At 44.5% G+C, this 23206-nt stretch overlaps 1 protein-coding gene across 2 annotated transcripts; it reads left to right on the forward strand.

Annotated features, from left to right (window-relative positions):
• The first annotated feature begins 2 nt into the window (after positions 1-2).
• On the forward strand, positions 3-23206 carry SCARB2 (scavenger receptor class B member 2). 2 transcript variants are annotated; one of them, XM_055706555.1, is made up of 13 exons: positions 3-485; positions 6958-7115; positions 10936-11083; positions 12551-12739; positions 13506-13597; positions 14347-14466; positions 15398-15576; positions 16131-16249; positions 18127-18200; positions 19646-19697; positions 20348-20506; positions 20643-20713; positions 22083-23206. In XM_055706555.1, the coding sequence occupies exons 1-12, from the start codon at positions 18-20 to the stop codon at positions 20670-20672; spliced, it is 1788 nt and encodes a 595-aa protein (XP_055562530.1). In that variant the 5' UTR covers positions 3-17; the 3' UTR covers positions 20673-20713; positions 22083-23206. The 2 variants fall into 2 exon arrangements, with proteins under 2 accessions (XP_055562530.1, XP_055562523.1); XM_055706548.1 differs by lacking the exon at positions 20643-20713.

The raw sequence follows: 23206 nt of genomic DNA on the forward strand, positions 1-23206 counted from the left end.
CTAAAGATGCCCGCTGCATGGTGCCACGCACCGGCAGCTCCACCGCCAGCAGCCAGGGGGATCGGGCTCCCCGCCAGCGGCACTGCCACCGCCACCCCCCGGGATTCTCGGACAGATTCTCCCCTCTCCCGGTCAGCACGCTGCGGGGACCACGCTGGGGCAGCACCCCGGGCCCCGCCACCCGGGGATCCCCGCCGGCCCCTGCGGGCGGGGCGGGGGGGGCGGGAGGCAGCGGCGGCGGCGGCCGGTCCCGGCCCCTCCCGGCCCGTCGGGCGGAGCGAGGCGGCCGCCCGCCCCCTGCGCCCGGCCCGGAGCCTGCGGGCGGCGGCGGCGGCGGCCCGGCCCCTGGTCCTTTCTCGGCAGCAGCCATGAAGTCGCTGTGCCTCGTCACCGTGGGGGTCCTGGCCATGACGCTGCTGATCGCCAGCATCTCGCTGCTGGTCGCGCACGTCTTCCAGACGGTGGTGGACCTGCAGGTGAAGCAGGTGAGAGCACGGCCCGATTCCCACCCCGGTCCCTCCGGAGCGGTTTATTCCCTTCCAGAATCACCCTGGGAGGAGAGGGAGGGAGGGAGGGAGGGAGGGATGGGGCTGGCGGGAGGCGCTGCCTGGCTCCCCCCTTGCCCCAGCTGTGCTTGGGCGAGGGCAGGAGCATCCCTGGGCAGGGAGCCCCCTGGCCGCACCGCCCGGCGGGGCTGGGGCGCGGGGTGGGGCTGGGGCTGCGCTGGGCCCGGGCCGGGCCGGGTAAAACCGGGTCAGCGGGAGCAAAAACCAGTTCTCCTGGGGCAGCTGCGCTGGCGGTGGGGCAGCAGCCGCGGTGAGGAGCCCTCTCACGAGGCGAGCAGGGGACACCTAAAGCACCCCTCCTGTTTTGCCATCCCTGTGGCAGATTTGTTGCAGCTTTTGTACAGTAGGTTGTTCTGCTGCTCCATTTAGCGCTGCCTCTGGAGCACGGCCAGAGGTGCTGTGGGCTGAAGCACGTGGTAGGTTCCCAGGCTGGGTGATGACAGCGAGGTATGTCACCCTGTTGTTAAAGGCTGCTTGTAGCACAGGTCAGGGACACCCGTCCTAGTGTTGTTACGAATGCAGAGCCTGTCACTGTTCGCGGTCTGAGCTTTTGTTCCTCTTTCATACTGGCGCTACATTTATCTGGTGGTCCAGTGAGAAGGGTCAACCGTGTTAGTAACTCCCTTAAAATACCTGTGATGCATGTAAATGAACAATTATTTATTAACCTAGTCCGAGATATATTATCCTCTTGTTATTTTGACACAGAAGCCAAGAGTGCTAACAAATGAAGGGGTTTGACCAGTGCTGTTGTCTAACTAGTGACCAAAGTCTGCTGATCCCCTGTGATGTCCTAACCACTCTACTGTTCTTTTCTTTGGGCTATTGACAGGGAGCATTTCCTAACATGGAAGCTGTATTGTCTTAACTTAGAGCAGTTTGGTTTAGCAAATGCAATTTTAGATTGGCAGTCAGCTTAAAGCAGGTTGTGTGCCTGTAAACTTCAGGGGGTAGCAAAAAAGAACCCAAAAGGCTGCCATAGGCTAAGCAGTCCTGCAGCTTGCCAGCACACCAGCTGCTCTTCAGGAACTGCTCGTACAGCTACTCCTACAGCATTTGTTCTCAGGTATGTGCCTCTGCCATGCTGGAGCGTAGCATGGGTAATAATGGGTGGTTTATCCTGCAGTCATTTGATCGTCAGCCCATACCTTTTCTAGCCAGTCTGAAAGCCAGGTGTGATGTGAATGTTAATGTATGCAGATTGTATGCAAACCAAGCCAAATCAGTAGCGTTTTGCATAGGCTTTTATTTGCAGGTCCATCTCCGAGACCTTGGGTCTCCTCGGAAAGGAGTCTGTCATCCTCCGCATCACAGCAGAAGGTCTAGTTTCAAGTCTATTTCATGCTCCTGTCAAAAGAGCAATGGGGTAAAAAAAATAGTTTGGTGGTAGAGCATAAGACTGTTAGGAATTAGGCGTGATCCTCCTTACGCGTATTATCTCTTAGCTGCATGCTCCTTACCCTTAGTGGTTGATTATGTAAGAGTAAGTTGGTATTCGCTCAGCAGAGCTTTCAGTAATGCAGGATAAAGTTTCCAGAGCTCAGTATTTTCCTGCTTCCTGCTCTTCAGCTTGTGCTACCATATGTCTGGATGCACAGAATCAAGCGTCCTGCTCCCTGAGCTAGCTATGGACTCCTTCCTGGCCTTCTCCAGGAGCCACACACACAAGCTGCAGAAGTACAGCTTTCAGCCCCAAAGCAGTGTGCTCCCAATCACTCTGCTGATTCGGCTACTTTCCATATGTGTCTTATTCCATGTGAGCTTTTTCTCATTTGTGCGTAGTCTAGAAAGTTGCTGTCTCTTGTGTAATCATGTATACAGCTTAGAAAACCTTGGGCAAATAGACAAATCTCAATTTGCCTTTGAAATGTGGCAAGACTTGAGCTTTTCCAGCTCCCTGCAGTCCAGGGCATTGGACATGAAACGTTATCTCTGAGCTCTGGCCCTTAGCCTCCTCAACTTGTCTGTCACTGGAGGAGTTGCAGAAGGGGCAAGAGGTTGCCCTTTTGACAGGTAGTTCATGTTCCTTTGAGGGCTTTCCAGTGGTCCTGAAACAGAGCTGACTCATCGTGAAGAGCTGTCTTTGCAGTCTCAACTACAGCTGAAACACAAGACCACATTTTGGAGCAGCTGAAGCACCTGTGTGTCCAAACCTAGGACCTGTGAACCGCTGAGGGTGGGTCAGCTTTCAATTTGTGTGCTGCATCCTTTCCAGCCGAAGGCAGGGCTCTTGGATACAGAGGGGATGTGGGAAGAGTGGGGAATCCAGCCTGCTGTCAGACCTCACATCCCCTTAAAAATCAGCAGGCGGAGGCGTAGTGACAAGGACAGTGGGAGCACCTTTCCCAGAAGGCATTCAAATCCTGTCAACTTACTTCTGTAGCATTTGCCAGTCTTCTGGGTTTTTGTGAATTCGAGTGCCACGCCACATCAAATGTCCAGCTTGGCCAATACCTGTTTATTATCAGGGGCTAGCACCTGAAACTCCGGTGAATAATGGGGGGAAAAACCTGTAATGAACAAGAATAAATTAGCTGCCTACAGGAGAAAGGCCTTCCTAGCTGCTCGCAGTGTTTGCCTTGTGCTCTGTGTTGGTTATATGGTTATGTATTTTACTGCCATAACCTGCAGTTTATAACAGCCTCTGATCTATGCACCTAATTCCAAATGTGGGCAATCAGTCCTTTACCTCAAGTGTTTGCTTTATGCCACATACCTTACACTGATCATTTTAGAAGGTGCTTAGTCTTCTGACCCCTTGAAATTTCACTGGACTTTTGTTGCCAGCCTTCTCTAGAGCTGGTTTGTCTGGAGTGTTTAGGGCCCAGAAGGACAGGGAAGATACTTTGTCCCTTGGTGTAGTTTATGTATTGATCCTTTTTTGCTGCTGTTGTTTTATGTTGTTTTATATTGGTTTATGCTCTTGGCACAGTTAGTTTGGAGGCTTAGATGAAGGATCTGTTGAGATGCTGCTTTTGAGCAGACCATTCCTAAGGTGCAGGGTTAGAGAAGTCTGTTCATATTGCTCTGAAAGCTTGTCCCTATACTTGTCTTAAAAAGTTGCAATTAAATTCTGTCGCAGGTGAATGCATAAAAACATGTCTTGGAATTAGAACATTTTGTAGTTCCAGGGAAGAAAAATGAAATTTAATTTTCTGTGTAGATTCCAAAAATGTTCAGTACCATTTCCCACCTGCACTGTCACTAGCAGTAACAGCTATATTTGGGAGGGAAAGCTTGCTTTTTATTTCCTTTGTGTGAAGCACTGTCAAGACAAGGAGACATCAGCGGATGAGGCAGTTGTGTCTCCTGTTCTTGCACATAAATGTGGAAGGAGGAAAGATCCGATTCTCTGGCCTTAAATGGTACAGCAGCAATATCTACACTGGAGCTCTATCTTTTATACATTTATTTTTATTTTTATATATTTTTATTTATATTTATAAATATAAAATAAATATAAAAAATATTTATATATTTTAAAGTGCTCTGTTCTAGTATCTTGCAGCCTGCCCAACCTAGTAGTGAACACAAGCTCTGACAAAACCCAAGCAATCCCAGTCGTGTAACATCAGATCCTACTCTGGTGTGGAAGGAAATCAGCAGAGCTAAACTTGAATACCACCAGCTGAGGGATGTGGACATATGTTTTGCTCAAAAATATGCCCTCATCCTTTTCTCTCAGATCTAGGCTGTGTAATAGCATGTGGTAGACCCAAATATCCCTGTAACATTTGGCAAAAAAAACAGAAGAAAAGAGCTTATCATATTTTATTGTTGGAGAGTTTTACAGGAGTCTATCTGAATCCAGCTCAGAAGTTTGTGAACCTGGGTTTACAACTGGGGCTGTCACTGTACAGAGCTATAAATAGACATGTCATTTCTGTGGGAGAGCCAAATGGTGTCTTGCAGAATCCAGGAGATAAATCACCAGATGACTTCTGTTTCACTACCCTTTTGCTCTACAGCCCATCTCCCAGGGGTTCACTTACCATTTCAGAATCTCAGGAGCCTGTATTTAAACCAACCTGCTAGATAAAAGCTCCTTCATTTCCTTCTTACTAATGCTCTTTGCGTGTAATCTCATGCTTCTGTGCAAATCGAGAGAGTGTGGTGGAAACCCTGCACATAGGGATGCTACATGGAGTTGGGGAGCTTCTTGTTTTCAGCCTAATTCAGGAGAGGAGGGCAGGGGACACAGCCTCCCTGCACATTGTAAATGCGATCCCTCCATCATAAAGGATAGACTGGAGCCTCAAACTGGAATGAATATGACCAGGGTGAACTTGTTTTTTTAAACATTGCACATTTAGACCGAGTAGTAATCTCTCATTTTAGTTGCCTCGTATGTCAGACATTTGAGCAATAGATAGGTGTCCTGAATATGCTTAGTAGTTGTTAGAGAACAGTTCAAATTCCTAGATACGGATGGTTACGGTCAAGACAGGCAATAGTTGCTCTGTTTATCAGTGTCAAGCTTATAGTCATTGCGTTTCATGCACGTGAGAGATGTGAGATTTATACAACTTAGGAAGGGAGCAGACATCCCTAGTTCAGTACACCACCACCTCTGAAATAATGGCTTTGTACTGTGCTTCTGTGTGTGTGGAGAAAAACTATCACGGTCATCTATAGGTGTCTTAAATACATTTCTGCCTTGCTCCCAGCCCTTTGTGGTGACATCATGAAAGCAGCATGCCTGATTTGGGGAGATTTTCTGTTCCTGATCCTACACACCAACCTCAGGAGGGCTCTGTGGGAATACAGGGAGGAGTCTTCTTGGCATAGATGGCAAGAAAATGGGATCAAAAAGCATTGGGCTGTATGTATATGGTATAGATGGTATATATGAGGTGCTGGTAGCTCCAAAGAAATGCTCGAAGCTCCTGAAGCATGTCTTAAATATTATTTTTTGTGCTGTGCACAGAAAACATGGTTTGAAAGAGGAAAGCAGTCTGAAACTGCGAAGTGCTACCAGCTGGGCTGGCTTTCATTGCCATTCAGCAAGACTGCTGCCACGCCAAGCTCCTGCCAGTAAGTTTTTCTTTGAAACAGTCTTCTCTTTAAATTAAAATCTACATGGAGAGAAAACAGCTCCTGAAGTGTGAAAGCCAAGAATGAGTCCTGAGGCAACTGTGGCTGATGAGACCCCATAAACAGTAACCCAGAAGTGGCAGCTGTCCAGTCAGACTGCCCTGCTTTTGAGCTTGCACTTAGAATATTTGACTTGTTTTCTCAGAAGAATAAAAGGAGCAAGTGTTGATAAGACCCATTTAATTGCAAATTATTTCCCCCCTCCCCTTCTTCCGCCTACAGATGATACGGTTTTCAAAGATACAGTTTTCTTTGTGCTAATTCCTGAAAATTCCACTCTGCAAGCCAAATTTCTCTTTATTACCACAGTAGCAGTACCAATGTTACAGCTATATGACAAGCCTTGATTTTGGTGGTGTTGGTGATGATGCTTTTGTAGTTGGGTGAATTTTATCTAAAATGGAATGGTAGAAAAATGAGGTGTTGAGACCTCTATTATGTGTTTCTAAAGGAGCTACATACAGGTACAGCTGTGACTTACCTTATAGTGTGTATGCTAGTAGGGAATGGAATTACTGATTCATTAATTAAGTGCTTCTGTGATACAATTATGATTTATAGCTTTTCTTTCGTAGGTCCAGGTTTTATTGTTTATAAAATAGACTGACAGTCCATGGGTCTGGAGATGCATGCGCTGTCATTGCTGTAGGAAAGTGATTAAAGACAGAGGGCGAAGAATCTTTGCCCTCTTCAGAGACCTCAGAAAGGCACAAATCCTAATATGCCTACGTGAAAGCAGTTCCTGTCACTTGTAAGTTTTCCTCACAGCCCACTGAAAAACAAAGTCTCATTGCTTTAGAGACAGAATCTTGCAGCTGTACTGGAATCTGGCATTCTTAGGCAAAGAAAACAAAACCAAAACACATGGAATCTAAGCTTCTTTTCTGGCCTTGTTCCTCCTAAGAGGCCTCTCTTAGGACCCCTTGGCCTTGCACTGTTGAGTTCCAGTTTTATTTGTAATGTTGGCACATCTTGTGGTATCTTACACTAAGTTAGGTTTTTGCTGACATGGGAAATGGAACAGGATTGCTGTGTAATAGCTGATAAACCTTCATTCTGAAAAATGTCAGGCAACACAACAAATGCATGCCCCTAGCCTGCAAGCCATTGTAGCGTGTGCCTTATCTTGTCTGTACTTAGTGAGATGTTTCAAACTAAAACATATCTATAAGCCTTCATAGAATGGGTCTCAAATCCTATTGCCTGCACTTGTTCTGAGGACAACAATTCCTCTGTTGCCTATACATATTATACAGCATCTACTGTTAACAGCTAATCTGTCTTTCTTTTGTTTCAGGGAACAGTATTGAAAAATGGCACGGAAACCTTTGAAGCCTGGGAGGATCCTCCTCCACCAGTCTACATGCAGTTCTACTTTTTTAATGTGACAAATCCCTTGGAAGTGCTTCAAGGCGATACTCCTCTTGTAGAGGAAATAGGGCCATACACCTACCGGTAGGACCATTTCACTATTTGCATGTTTCATTAAACCTGTTGTGTGGAAGGAAGCTGAAAAGTGGGTTCCAGAACGCTCGGGGTCCCGTTGTAGAAGAAAACCTACCTGTTAATGTGTGAGCAGAAGTTTATTGAAGGGACGATGGTCATACCCCACCCAGACAGTACAACTAGGCTGACACTTGGAGAACCTGCAATCAGTTTCAGTTTAAGGCAGTGACTTCCATCAGATTTTGGGCAAGATTTGCTTGTGTGCTGCTGTTCCTCAGTTGCTGAACACAGAGGAAGTTGTTTGCATCCTGGCCTCCTGTCTTATGAGAGAAAAAACAGTTGGGTGATGTTTGAGAGTGGAGAGAGGAGGGTTGCAAAAAAGCATGATTCATGTGTTCTCTCAGAACTCAGTTCCTAGCTGAAGTTGCATAATTCACGTTGGTAAAAATGCGGCCAGAAAACCAGTTAGAGTGTGGTACTACACAGGGATCTTTCTCAGCCAGCCCTCACTATAAAACCTACTTTATAGTTAGACATGTCTACTGTTTTTACAGACAGACAAACTTACTAAGGCCATGTGCAGTGTTGGAGCTTATCTAGCTTCTTGAACTCTCCTTCTGTGTGGTAGGGCTGCACACTGAACAGTAGGACTCTGCTGCACATGGAGAGATTTTAAAGTTTAAAGTCACCTTACAAATGAGATTTCCTTTAGAGCTTCACTCTGCTCTGCTGCACGTAGCAGCATAAACCAGGAGCAGACCTGTGGCAGGAAGTGTTACCGTCTTTGGAGTCATGGAGGTATGAGAACCATGGCAAAAAGGTTGATGTCTCATTGTCAGTCTCACTTCTGGTCACACATGTTCATTCAGACCGGGTACCAGCTTAGTGCCAGAAGGAGTTGTCTTTACCTAAGCTGTAAAATGATCAGAATCTGCTTGTTAGGATTTGGAAAACGCACTGTAGAATAGGGAGAGCCTTTGTAGTAAGCTCTCTGTGGTGTGTCTTGCCTTTCTTTCTTCCCATACCTTGGCTTTGCTTCACTCTCTGCCATCAATCTTTCCCTGTCTCCTCTGTATTTTAGTACTGTGTCTCCTCAGCCTTGGCAAAACTACGTGTGGTGCTTTGGCAAAACACCTTGTATTAGATAAACCAGTAGAGCTGGAGAAAAGATATATAAAGCTTTCAAGTTCCCAAGCTTTTCTTCAGGCCTTTGTAGTGTAGTGCTGATAATTAGTCAGCAGTGCTTTCTCTCTGCCAGGAAGATAAATAGGGCCAGCTCTAGATGTAATACAGCTACATGAAACCACATGGCTCATGCTCTTTTGCACCCTTTGCTAGCCTCTTTTTTTGCCCTTTCCTTAGCTCCGAGTGTCTTCTGGGTACCACGTGTAGTCCAGTTTGTGAAGCTGCAGCTTATCCATGAAAGAGTTCAGTGGGATGAACAGAGCTGGTGATGTAGCTGGCTGGGTTGGTGTGTGCCCAAGGAGGGGCCCAGCCTGGGCTGCTGGTTCGAGGCTAGCTGGCAGAGCCTTCCCCTTTAATACATGCCACAGGCTGAATTGTTTGTTGTGGGTGAGGGAGGGAGGCTGCAGGTTCCAGCACTGTGTGTTTCAGTTGCTTCTGGCTTGTTTGGTGAGCCTGATTTTGACATGTCTGAACAGGATTCGATTGTGCTGTGTTCCATCTGATAGAATAAAGAGGAAAGTTCGAAAGTGGAGTGCTTTTTTTCCAGGAGATTCTTTAATCCTTGCCTAGCTGTCACTGCCAACCCTACCAAACTGTCAGCAGCACATGGGGGAAAAGAGGAGGCATGTGGGAGGGGGAGGACAAGGAGAAAGGAGGGATGTTGCAGACATACTGCCTGCTCGAGCCAGAGAATAGATACCAAGTTTGTCTCACAGGCCCCATGTAGCAAAGCATTAAAGACTCATTAGATTTAGCATGTGGCAGAACACCTAAAATGCCCTAACATGAAGTGCGTGGCCCAGTGTTTTTGTTAAACAGAGTATTGGGGAGAAAAGCTGGAAGTAAACTGGCCCAGACAAGCAGAGGAAAAAAATCTGAGTGAGAAAGAGGAGGTGGGACAGCTAAATCAAATCTCTTCCTGCAGATCCTTCCTGCAGTTCATTGTTTTGACCAACATACATTGTAAACCCAGTTTACAGAGTACAGAGGTAGTTTCTGTAACAAAAATGTAGTAATGCTTGTGTTTTTAAATCCTGAAAGTTGAATTTGCAGCATATAAAATAATAAAAGGCCAAGCTGTTTATTTGCTCAAGCCTGCCGAGTCCCAAAGAATGCTTGAATGTTGTCTGGTCTTGCACACATTTACAGATTTTGGTCCTTAACATCGGAGAGCCTTGTACTTGTATCTCTAATCAGGGAGTATTATTTTCCTCTCCGGCCCTTTCAGAGTTGGAGAGGCTTCTCAGGTTAACTCTGGCCTATTTTAGGGAAGGCACTTCACAGTTGTCAATTTCCATCCCCTCAGTTCAAGCCCTAGGACATGAAGCAGGTTGCTGTACAAGAGGCTCTTGCGAAATCAAGCCAAAATGTGGCAGGGATGCTGAAGAGTGGTAGATAACGCTGTTTGTGTAGGGAAGATGGGAAATGGTTGGTTTTTAATAAGAACAGGTTCACAGGCCTTTCCAGTTTGCTTTAAATGTGAAAGACTGAACCAGAGAAATACAGCCTGTCATGAAGCTGCATTGATGGATCTAGTGCAGCCAGGATCTGAAATGAATGAAAAACATCATAGCACAGGGTCTTGCAGGATAATTCACCTTCACGTCTTGAGACTTAAAATTTACACAGGAAGCAAAGCAAGGTAAAAGTCAACAAACTCTGGAGTCCATGTAGACTTCTGAAATACAGTGCACTTCATGTGTACGCCAAAAAGATGGTGCCGTGAGCAGACAGCCTGCCATTTCCCTTTTCAGGTTTGCTGAAGCCACATGGAAAACTCATTTTGAGCCTGAGCCAGCCAGTTCTGCAGAATTGTATGGTTTTTGTTAGTAAAATTGTAGTGGCAAGGGACTGAATTATGGTAATGACATGTGTTTCAGAGTAATTAAGAACTGACTTCCTCATCAGACCAGCAGGTAGCGTTTGATGTTTCTTGCCAATTGCATTTGGTTGTCAGCAATCCTGAGTCTTATGCTGCTCGTCAGAGTACATAGACAGTAACAGAAGCAACCTCCCAGGCCATGAGTAGTTCACAGCAAAAATTCAGTTGGACTTCTGTTGTGTCCCGGATTCCTGCCTGAGAATTGAAGGAGAAGAGCCTTAAATGAGGCTTGTTCTGTGGTCCTGTCACATGTAAGCCCAGAATTCCTAGTGCAAAGTACTTTGAAGCCAGCAGAAAGATTCTGGTAGATTCTTAGGTCAGGTTAATGAGACTTAATGTGAAACCTACATCTTGTTCGGCCTGGAAGTGAATTTTGCCTGCAGCAAAGAGGCAAAAGTTTCATTTTCCAATTTAAGAGAATTCAAGGACAGTCTCATATATAGTGCCTTTAAATCCTTCTGTATGGTCTGAAATCGTTCTCTTTCCTTGGAGGTTTTTAAAGACAAAGCAAAAATATGAAGTGCAATTAACATGTGGGGTGGCATTTTTGGAAGCACCCCGTGAGGTCTCATTCAGCTTACACTGACACCAAGGGGAGTTTTGTTGCTGACAGCAACAGTAGCAAAAATGAGTCTACTCCCAATGAGCTGAAAATCCAGCCCTTTATGTGCTTAAAGCAGTAGACTAGCCATAAGTTAATTGCAATTAATGTTATGTGTACTTGTTTAACTCAATTAGAGAACCAATTCTCTTGTTTTTCAGAGAATACAGGCCAAGAGTGCATGTTCAGTTTTTGGACAACGGTACCAAAGTATCTGCTCTGAATCCAAAGACGTATATATTTGAACCTCAGAAGTCAGTTGGAGACCCTGAAGTGGACCTGATTAGAACAGTTAACATTCCTGCAGTGGTGAGTTCTCTTTCATTTATGCTTAGAAATCATCTTAATATGCTTTATAACTAGCAGCTTGTTGCTTCATATTGTCTCTCCCTTTGTGGTAGATAAATGTGATTGAAGAACGAGAGAGTCAGTCTATGTCTGGGGCAATTACTGCATTTAGTTTTAGTTTGGACTGTTGTGGGGTGGGTTTTTTTAATGTTCCTCCCTCTCCATACGCCTCTGTAGTGTTAGTGCCTCACCCTTGTGCTGAGAGCTGACACACACAATTTGGAGATGAGCAGAAATCAGGATTGTTGAGTTTCCATGAGTAAGTGAAACTAGGGAATTAGTCATGTCAAATGTATAGGAGGAACTCTGACTTTTGAATGAGAAAGTTTGGAATGCTTGAGGTTGTTTTTGTCAAAATCGCAAAAATTGCCTGCAAGTCTGCATCTCAAACAGAAAATTATAGCAGAGGAGTTTCAGATACAGCTGAATGAAAGGGTGCTGTCAGAATAAAATTAAAGTTAAAACATGTACCCCAAGCTATGTTAGGTGAAGGTACTCTGCGAACAAATGCTCATTTTGGTGATCAGAGGCAGACCATTACTTTTGGTCTCGTACAGGCGTATACGCCAACATGCAAATTTAAAGCTGTTATACCTTCCAAAGGAAATTAGACTGTACTAGAATACTGGTTGGTTGTGTAACTAATCCCTGTAGTAGTTTAACTGACTTCAATTACAGGATACCTTAATTTCTACTTTTCCCCCAGCATTTCCAAAAATAACTTGTTTGATTTTATGGATTAATACATAAATGCACTGTATATAGTAGTAGATAGGACTCAGCTTACTAAAACTTGCAAACAATACAGTCACTGTATTTACAATTCCTCCCAGGCATTTGAGCAGTGGTAAGGATTACCTCTTGTTCAGATTTTTGACTGTGATGTGCTGTAAGAGGCAGTACTAGAACTACAGGTTGATTCGCTCAAGTAATATTGCCTTCTTTTGGTTTTGCCTTTTTAAGGACATGTTGTAAAATCACTCGTCAGCTAGAAATTTTGGTGGTGTTTGCATTTTGGAGAAATGGCTATCTTCGAAAAATGGCTTTTAAAAATGTAAACAGTGACTTCCTAACAGTGAAATTCAAAGCATGTCTCCAGCTGTAACTTACGTGTGAAGTTCAGGCTGTTTAGAAAGCGGTTTTGCACATTTCACTTAAAATCTTAAGACTGTGGCAGATAATGGCATGGAACTGAGCTGGTTGTGTGCCAGTGCCAGGCTGAACGGGAATCTGCCAGAGCACATCCCTGTGGGAGAAGAGCTGAAGAACCTGTTAGGCAGCACATTACTTGCTGCGAGTAGAAATAATGAAACTGAAAATACAGTTGAAACATGTGCAGTGCTGAAATGTGTCTGTGTGTGCCTCAGCCAGTATTATTTATTCTACAATAAATCTGACCATTGCTCCCTTATTCCAATTCCCTGGCAGACAGCGATGGAGTGGACCAGGTCAACTCCTCTTCAGTTTGCCACAGAAGTGCTGCTGCTTCTGTACCAAGAATCCCTGTTTACAGTTCACACAGTTCATGAATTACTGTGGGGCTACAAAGACAGGCTCCTGTCCACCATTCATCTTCTGCATCCTGAGATCGATCCAGTATTTGGTTTGTTTAATAAGGTAACTGGGATGTGAGACTTTCTGATGTTTTACATGGGGAATGATTTCCTTGCTGCAGAGTTTGGACTCTCATCACCACTTGAGAAGGATGTGCCTGGGCTGAGGCCAGGACGTAGGCTGCAGGGATAGCAAGAGGATGTTCCCTCTTCAGTTTGGCTGTGTCTAGGTACTGGCTGGTAGCACAGCTGTGAGTGTTTTTATCTGACTTCTCTTTATCAGGTGTGGATAAGCTTCCCAAGGACTAACCAGTATTGCCTGTGCTCGCTTGCATAACACGAGCTCTGTGGGGCTGGTTGTGCAAACTCCTAGAAAATTTTCCTGACCAATTTCCTTAGTAATTGATTGAAATTGTATGTTATTTCTGTGCTGGAGCCATTACGGGCTTCCACAGAGTTTCTGGTTGCATGTTTTGGGCTATGGGGGCTCCTTGTTTCTTGGAAATCATCTGCAGTGCTCAGGTCATTTGCTGTGGGTTTATTTTTTTGCTAAGGGCTGTTTTTTAGTGGCAAATTTTGAAGGAAAAAAAAAAGCTCTTCTAGTGTTATATTTCCTTCACTTGGGAGATGTAAGAATTGAGCCCAGTCACTTCCACCGCATTTATATTCAAGGTGGGGCTTAATGAATTGCACTTACCACAGGGGAAGTCCATCACTCCTAGGGTGGATTTGACATAATGACATCATCAGCTCCTGCCACTCTGTTGTAGTTACCAGCCAGGTGTTACAGAATGAGCAGAGTGATTAAAAGCTCACGTATCTGTTTGCAGATGAATGGAACCGATGATGGAGAGTATGTTTTCCTAAGCGGGGAAACAAACTACCTGAACTTCTCAAGGATTGTGGAATGGAAAGGAAAAGAGTAAGTTTTTCAGCGTGGTGTGGCCTCTGTCCAAATCTGCCCCTTTTCACATTCTGGATGAACGTAAGCATTGTTCACAAAAAGGGAAAAAAAAAAAAAAGTCATTTTATTCTGAGGATGGCAGTAGCTCTTAGCGACTGTAGCTTCAGACCAGCCCCCCAGTATTTTGGTATGTGTCATATAACTGTGACAGGAAGGCAGCCCTGGCCCTTGGCGAGCAGACTGCTGTGGATACTCTCCTCCAGAGCCCTGATCGCCTCTTGGCAGAGGTGACCCCCTCTCCATTCCCTCCTCTAGGACACCCATCCCAGCCACCTGTGGGTGGCTTCCTGCATGTACACAGCCAGTGTTCCCAGACACCACGCTTCCTCACTGCTCTGTACCTAGAGTCAAGGCTGGGCCAACTTGTACCCAGGTATCTAACGCCTCTTCAGTGGGCAGCGTGTGTTACAATGAAGCCAAAGATGAACTGCCTAAAACATCCGCCTCCCATTAAACAAAACATCTGCCAGCAATTGCATATATGGCAGGAACGCTTGCAGATGTGTTCTTGCTTGCCTGGCACCAGTGTAAAGAGACTACACATGCAATTTAAACCCATTTTAATCCCCTTTTTTGTTAGCGGAGCTGAGGTGATAGGACTTAGCCCTGTACAGGTACAGGTCTAATTATTAGACCATGAGCTGTCATTGCCTGAACACCGCTCAAGGATCCTTTAACCCTTACTCTCTTTGCTTTGTTTTCTTCAGGTCATTGAGCTGGTGGACAACAAAGTCATGTAACATGATCAATGGAACAGATGGGACGTCCTTTCACCCACTGATTAGCAAAGACGAGAACATTTACATCTTTTCTTCTGATTTCTGCAGGTAAGGAGAAGAAAATGTTGCTCAGACCTTAAAGCAGAACATTTACATCCATTCCTCTTGAGGTTTCATGTTAGGCCGTTGTTTTTCCTCCTGTGACTTTATTTAACAGTGTAAGTGTTCTGCATCTATTCGTGGTATGAAGGATGAGAGAATTAAACCAAAAAAACCCCCAATCTGCATCAAGTTGAGGATGTGCTATCTCAAAATAAAGTGAAAATTTGGAAGATGACTGCAAAGGTGGACTGGACTGTCTTGCAAGGCTAGTAATGAGGCGAATGGAAGGAATTATATGAACCTTGCCTGAAGCTTCTTTCCTCCAGACCCCCTCCTCTGTGTCTTGCTTTTTTAGAGAACCCAGGCTGCCTTCTTCAGAGATTCATGACTTGACGTAATGCTGTTTGAAATGCAACAAGATGCAGAAAATCTTGATGCTTCCTTCTTTGTGTTCCACCTTGTCTCCTCCCTTGCCCACTGCCCTGTCTGTGAAGAACAAAACCAACCAGAAATTCTCTATTTAAATCAATATAGGTGTGTGTTATGCTAAATTCAGGACTTGCCAAATTGTTCTGTGTTCCACGACTGTGTTCCTTTCCTTTTCCCCCTCAGTAGCGAATACCAGCACTGTCTCACACAACGCGCAGTAGCAATGTGGGGCCCAGAGCAAGATCCTGAAATGCTGAAGGTGGGCGCTGGTGTTCCTGGAGCAGCACAGCTGGGTGCAGGAGTGTCCATTTTGTGCAGCAGCAGAATGACGAGATGTGTGCTTGCTGATCTAAAGCTATTAAATGTAATATAGAAGATTGTTGAAATGGGCTTAAACCAAGTCTGTCGTTTACTGCAGGCAGTACACAGGCATCAGCAGACTTCTGCAGCAGGTGTCAGTGTGTGCACAAGACCTAACAAATCTGAGTCTGGCTTTTCTTCCTTGCAGATCTTTTTACCTGGTGTACGACAGCTCAGGAACTGTTGCAGGCATCCCAACCTACCGTTTTGTGCCCTCTGCAATGGTATTTGCCAACACAACAGTTAACCCAGACAATGCTGGATTCTGTGTGCCACCAGGAAACTGCCCGGGCACTGGTGTCCTCAATGTCAGCATCTGCAAGCAAGGTATGTTACTAGGTGGTGGAAGCAGGTTGGAGGGACATCAGTGGGGAACATATTTCTCCTTTCTATCTGAAATACATGAGGACGTTTTGAGGCGTGTAGTGTTCTGAGTGTGCTCCGTGAAATTGGCCACCAGCAAGAGATTGATTGGTTGTAAAATGCAGTAGTGATCTGAGGGGATCTTCCTGTCAGATGCTATCTGCTCCAGCAATTATTTAAATCAAGGAATCAGAAGGAAGTACCAGGATCCGTACTGAACAGCTTGGGCATTTATCCTCTGCTCTTATCCGGGTAGCTGTCATGCCTGAGTAGTTGAATGAAAATTGTGCAAAAGACCAGCATGCAAGCTGGAGACATGAAGCCATGCTGATGCTGCACAAGGAAAATTTGGCTTGTTCTGGAGACAGGGAGTCAGAGTGCTGATTCTGTAGCTCCAGAATGGACATTTCCTTTTATTGTCAATGGCACAGTGGCAAGAGTTTTGAGGTCCTCAAAGACTAATTTGAATCCTGCTCTGCCTTTCTTAGGTGGTGACTTTATATGTTTTCACATTCCAGGTGCTCCAATATTTCTATCAGCTCCACATTTTTACCAAGCAGATCAAAAGTTTATAGAGGACATAGAGGGCATGCATCCCAAAAAGGCTTATCATGAGACGTTTCTGGACATCAATCCTGTAAGTGCAGCTTTTTTTAAAGGGTTATGTAGGTGAATCCAAGCACATGGGTTCAGGTCACCTTCTTGGATGGTGTGTATCGACATAGTCCCATTGACCTCAAGGAAGCTATACTAGATTATTTGGAACTGATCTATTTGTATTTGCTGTATAGAGCAAATTGTGCTGGATAGCCAAAGTTAAAATACTTTTCCCATTCTGCCTGTGCAATTAGGGATGCCATCAGACTGGTAATGATGAGATTAAGGGGTTAAAATATTTCTTAGCAGCAGATGAGGCTACTTTTCCCATTCACCATGCCATCCCAACCTTTTGAGTATTATGTTGAATGTGTTTTCCCCAAGTTGAAGAAGCTAGGATATGTGGTCCAAGAGAGCAAATTAATAAAAATTCTGTGGATGTTGGACTCAGTTTAGATAGCATGGAATCACGAGAGGGGAGATACAGAAGCGTGGTGATAATGTCTTTCATGACAGCTTACAGAGTTGTTGGTATTCTTGCTGTGAAATGTCAGAAATAAAGGGAGCTTGCAACTGACTGATGGTCCATGGTTTTACACTTGTGGTTAACCGCAGTAGGCAGCTAAGCACCACACAGCTGCTCACTCTCTCCCCGTGAGCAGGACGGGGGAAATAATCAGAAGGGTAAAGGTGAGAAAACTCAGGTTGAGATAAAGATGCTTTACTGAGGGAGAGGGAGAGAGAAATGAAAGTAAGACAAACAAGTGATGCAAAAAAATCCCAGCTGGTCACCACCAGCTAGTCCTGGAGCAATGGCAGCCCTGGCAAACTTCCTCTCCCAGTTTTTCATTGCTGAGCACGATGTTGTATGGTATGGGATATGCCTTTGGCCAGTTTGGGTCAGCTGTCCTGTCTGTGTCCCCTCCCAGCTTCCTGCCTACCCCCAGCCTACTCACTGGCAGGGCAGCGTGAGAAACAGAAAAGGCCTAAGGCTCTGTGAGCGCTGTTCAGCAATAACTAAGACACCCATGTGTTATCAACACTGTTTTCATCACAATTCCAAAACATAGCCCAATACCAGCTATGTGAAGAAAATTCTATCCCAGCTAAAACCACTGCAACACTGATCTCTACATCCACGCATACGAATGTCGGTAGAGGGAAAGGGCAAAATCATGCTCTGACTCATCAAGGTGTTATGTGTAGCTAAAGCAGGAAGCAATTGCATAGTTCCTCTCTTTAAGGTCTAGTGCAGATGCTGCTTCATACCTGGTTTGGTGCCAGGTTCTTCCTGTTACCCTGCTTCTAGCTACTCAGCTTTTTCGTGCTACCACAAAATGAGCTCTGCGTCTCCCCCCCCTGCCACCCGCTCTGCAGCCTAAATTTTCTTGCTCGAATGAGGAAAATATTCACGTGCATGCAAGTGCATACTCTTACGTAGTGGTGGCACTACTGCGAGAAGTGTTTCACTTCACTCTGTGCTCATACGCTCCCGCTGACTGTGGTCAGCATCTGTTTTTCACACTTGAGGAAGGAAGGTTTGCCTTGTGGCTGAGATTGCAGAGTCTCTGCAGCAGTACTCAGAAACCAGAATAAAACGCTGTAGGTGGTAGCCTTTTCCAGAACTGCAGCTGGATCTGGAAGAAAGGGGATATCTCTCTGTAGCCTTACAAGTGTAAGTTTGCACCGCACAATGGCACCCTTCTCTGCGTTGCAGCCTCTTCACGTATCCTTAAGAGGCAAACTGGAATGTAGGTATATGAGTTACAATAATATCTTGGTGAAGGAAAATAAGTAATAACCCTAAGCAGGTCTTGTCTTGCCTTGTCAAGTCCACACCTGTGTAAATATTAGGTTGTGTTCTCCCATTTCCTTTCTTTTTTTCTTTTTTTAACATTGATTTCTTTTATTCCCCAGCTGACGGGGCTTGTCCTGCAAGCAGCCAAGCGGATGCAAATCAATGTTCACGTCAGAAAATTACCTGAATTTTTGTAAGTGTTCTCTGCTGCCAGGTGGATATCTTACAGCTGATTTGATATTCCAAATGAATTTGTCTGCAGTGTTTAGATGGAATATTGGTTGGAGAGAGCAAGTGAGAGAGAAATCCAGTCAAATCTCAGTTACAAGTGGCAGTATCTTCTCACAGAGCAAGTAGATTTTGCAGTTCCATGTGCAGAGTAGAGACAGTGCTCAAGAAAAGCAAGATGTTACGCACAGGTTCCATGTGATGCTTGTGGTAGCACCAGTCATATCACACTGGTTGGCTTGCTCAGAGAGAGGGTCTGCCACAGTGGAGCGTGGCTAGAACTCAGAGAGTGGCTACTCACTGCAGCGAGGACATGCTGTCCTATTCTTCACAGCTTTTAGGAGTCAAAAATATCGCAGTTTACTATCATTTCTCAGCAGCGGTCACGTGAAAACCAAATGAGAAGGCATGACCCCAGACAGGGCTGCCTGTGCCTTTCCCCAACAAGCACAAAATGTAGACCAAGTGGTATGTCTTATCACAGCCGGCAAGTCCTGTCCAAAACTCAGGAGGGAGGGCTCATTTGATCAGGTAGAGAGAAGTATTTTGCCTGGGACTGCACTGGTATGATGAAGAGAAATCTTTGTACTGCAACTTTGGCACTCAGTACTACCCTGCGAATGGGCACAGGTAACCCATGAGTGAAACGCCTCATTCCTTTGGTGTTGCAAGTGGATTCTGCCTGGTTTTCTGGGCATTCCAGTTTGAGGGGCATGTCCCCAAACTGCAGCTCAGTTGCACAAAAATACCATTCCCCTCATCTTGTGTCTTTCTGGCATGTTGATTTACTTGTCGCTGAAGCTGTGTAGTAGCTGTTCTTCTTACTTAGCTTCTGAACTGATGTTTATTGGCACAGCTTTGCTATATATTATAACTAAAAAAGAAGTATTCTATCTGCCCATTCCTCTTGGGAGAGTTGATAATGTTTCTATAGAAAAGCACCACCTTGTTTTCTAGTGCCCAGGAGCTGCACATGAACCCAACTTAGGCATAAGCTGTTATTTCATGTGTGCCAAATGTTGCGGGGGGGGTTGCTGCTGTGCGCATGTTGCTTGGACAATAGTTTCTGTGTTTTACAAATATGAGTAACCTTCAACATTAGCTTAGCTTAGCATTCCTGCTGACTGGCACAAATCTGTCATTCAGTTGGTTATTAATGAGCCTCTTACAGATCTCTCTCTCTTTCTCCCCACCAAGTCCCAAAACATGCCATTGCTCCCAAAACAGGATTTATTACCCATCTTGGAGATCGAGATTGTTCTGCTCCAGTAGGGAGGTGAAAATCAAGAATAAGAAGGAACAGCCCATAGGTTTTTTAGGGACAGTTTCCTCGATCATTATTCTATTATAAGCTGTCTTCACAGCCCTCAAGTTGCAAAACTATAACTTATTATTGCTTTTTTTACACAGTGAAACAGGCAACATCCGAACGCTAATTTTTCCAGTGATGTATATAAACGAGGTAAATACTGTTACTTCTTTGCAGCACTGTGGTATGTTTATGCCTGCAAAAATACTGTCTTTGAGCTAACCAGAAAAGAAAATGCTGTTTTTCTTGGTTTATACAGTGATAGGTAGGAAGCTGTTGCTGTTTCTTAACTAACATTCTCCTAATGCTTGTTGACCATAGTATTAAGTTCAGCTCTGCAAAACACTCTCAGTCAGACAGTCCTTTTAATTTCAAAGGTATTTGCCACAAGGAAAAGGGATGCTTGGATGAGGAGGTGGGAGTTCACAAGATCACGTCTATTTTTGAACCGTCTTTTGTGAATATTCCTGTGCTGCAGCTGGATCACTGAATTAATTGGATGCAGAGAGGACTCTAGGGAACTAGTTTCGGTGATGTACACCACTATTCCAGGCCAATATTATTTCATTCCTAAACTGACAGTTAAAAATCACTGCTTTCTTTTGAAATGCAGACTAGACAATCTCTCCAACCACGTGAAGAGAGCTAAAAATTCTTAGAGGGAAAGTATATCAAGAAGCAGTGAAGCAGAGGTGTAGAGTTGTGAGAATGTTGGTTCCCTACCCTTCAAAAAAGTAATGCGGGCTAATATAAAGGAAGAACAGAAATAAATCTTTTTCCCTCTTCATCCCTCTCTGCTCCAGAGTGTTCTGATTGATGAAGCATCTGCCAGCAAACTCAAGCATGTCCTGCTGGAAGCCAATGTTGTAACTGCAATCCCCTTCGTAATCATGGCTCTAGGAATTGTTTTTGGGATTGTTTTTATTGTGCTCGTGTGCAGGTCCCGGGGAATAAGTGAAGAGGTAAGTAGCATTTGAATTTGACATTTACTGTACGTCTGCCTGTATTTGATTTTCTTTTGGTTGATTTTACTGATTCAGTGTCTTTCTGCACACAAACATTTTTATATGTTGTTTTTGTTTATAATGACTTTTCTAGGGAAGGGAAGTTTTAATAGACTCAGAATAAATGCACCAAAGCAAAGGAATGGAGCTAATATAAGAAACGTGGTAAGGCAGGTTGTGTCTCCTGTGCCTAATTCCCTTCCCAACAGTAGTAAAAAAAAATAAAATAAAAAAATCAGCCTGTCTAGAGGACCGTGAAGGATAAGATGCAAAAAGTCCACCCTATTTGATGGGCAGGTTTAGTCAGCGACAGTCTGACAGTATTCTCAGTAGAAACAGTTGTGTTGTGCCAGTTGATTATTTTTCAGAATCATAATGCAGATTTCTGACCAAAGAACAGATGAATTTTATAGACAACAGCATGCAGAAAGTTTTATCCAGGCAGTACTAGTTTGTACGTCTGTTGATGAGAAGTTCTGTTCCAAAATGGCATGCTGGCATTAAGGTTGTTAGTCACATTGAAAGCTGAAAGCTGATGGCAGAATTCCACCCTAATAGGCAAGGCAGTTGGTTCAGCTGAGACAAACTACGGATCCTTTGCCTGGAGAAATAAACTGGGTACTCTAGTAGGCTGTTTTCTCCTAATAGTTGCTGTGTTCTTGGTGTGGTCTTGCTTGTGCGGTGTTTTCTAAATACTGTCTCACAACAGTGTAAGACAGCACCCTCACGCCTACCTCCTGAGCACCCAGCCACACCATGTGTATGCTTTATCTTAGTGGGACCCTCTACCATCATGCCTCTGGCGGGACTGGGGGTGTGATGGTAGTGGCAGTAGTGGCAGCGCTTTGGCAGTGAGGTCTGCAGCCTCCTTTCCTCAAGCAGTGGCTTTGAGCAGCTGCTTTTGGGCTCTTGGCTTCATTCTTTTTCTTCTCTCTGGGTACCCAGGGCGCTTTTCATGAGCAGATGCTCTCAGAACTGTACTCCAGGTTCCTTTACAAGAGAGACTGGTACTTCTTCCTTTGAGCTTTTGAGCCTGCCTGTGTTACTAGCAGGCTCAGCTAGAGAGTCAAAATTGCCCCATTACCTGAGGCCCCTGTCCCAGGCATTCCTGCCCCACGCTAGGTGGATAGCTTCACACCAGCTCTCTTGGATGTTCTTGAACACTGCATAGGGATTAAAATGGCAAAGGGATACCTGAAGGCCATGTTTTCTCTACATGGCTTTTGTTGCTTTTCCTGCAAACAAAAGTAACGCAGCTAGTTATAGGTCTCCTTGTGGTCCCCACTCCCACCAGAGTGGTTACAGCCTTCCATCCTCTGTAAGGGGCTACAGTGAGCCCGCTGCCCACGCTGCCATCCACCCTCTGGCGCTTTTTTAGTGTACTGCTGTTCTCTTACAGGAAACTGTACTTAGACGTAGTAGCCAAGAGCTTTTTCCTTTCCTGTTTGGAGTCTCGGCAATCCAGCTTCCCCACTGTGGAAGCTCTCCAGTGTGCCACATTTAACTTGCTGGGTTGCCATTTTTTTTCTTTCAGAGTACTGAAGATGAAAGGTCCCCACTGATCAGGACGTCTTAGTAGATTTTCTTTAACATGTGAGCTTGGAGAATAAACTATTAGAGCTGACCTAATACCAACTACCACTGCCCAACGTTGTCTACTGTGGAGAAATGGTCGTGTCAAGTATAATTTTTGTGGTATAGAGACGGAAGGGAATCTGCGCTGTCATCAAGGGAGGAGACTTTTCTTACCAGCTAAGTTACAACTTTTAAAACTACATTTTAAAACTGCTTGAGATCCTGCTTTTTTCAACACTGTGCTCTCTTTGTACCTGCACTGACAGCCACAGATGATCGTAACCACTATATCAGCAAAAATAAAATGGCCTGATTCATTACAGAAATGACACGGGTAAAATTTGCAAATGGCCTTAAGAGTGTGGGCTGCGAAGTACCCTTCTGGAAGCACAGCAGGCTTTGGTATCGCCCAGAAACAAAGAACAATTTTGCTGTAGGCCTAGCGTTGTCTTTTCTGTAAAGTGTTGCGCACTATTTACTACCAGTATGCACTGACTGTTCATCATTAATGTCATTGGGCCTTTCACAAAAATTATTTGTACAACTAACTTGAAACACCAAGCGAAACTTTGTTAAGCATCTGTAGTTACCAGGTAAAAACAAGCCGATGATCTGAAATGCTTTTCCGTACGGACCTCTTAACCGTTCTAACTCTGCACAGGATCCCATTGCATGTTAGCAATGCATTTATCCTTAAGGTTTGGGGTTTTTTTCTTCAACTTATAAACCAAAAGACAACACAACGTTGTTCTTGATGGTGGAGGGTACCAAAATGGTGTTATTTTCTTCTCTGGTATTTGTGTCACAGTTATCAGCTGCGTGGTTTAATGTGAATGCAGACTTGGCAGTTACTTTTACTGTTTAGGACAAAAGCACGCCTTCATATTAAGGTATATGTAGGGCCTTGAGAAGTCATAACATTTTTTTTACTTGTCAAGTGGAAACTTGTTTTAAAAATCACAAAAGTATTTTTCCCCAGTTAAAATAATATTCTCATTGAGAAGTATTTCCATTAGATCTAGATAGCGAAACATATTTTGAAAATGTATTATTGTCTTCTAAATAGAGGCATTGGTTTTTGCA

The sequence above is a fragment of the Falco cherrug genome, chromosome 1 (genome assembly GCF_023634085.1).
Source record: "Falco cherrug isolate bFalChe1 chromosome 1, bFalChe1.pri, whole genome shotgun sequence".
Lineage (NCBI taxonomy): Eukaryota > Metazoa > Chordata > Aves > Falconiformes > Falconidae > Falco > Falco cherrug.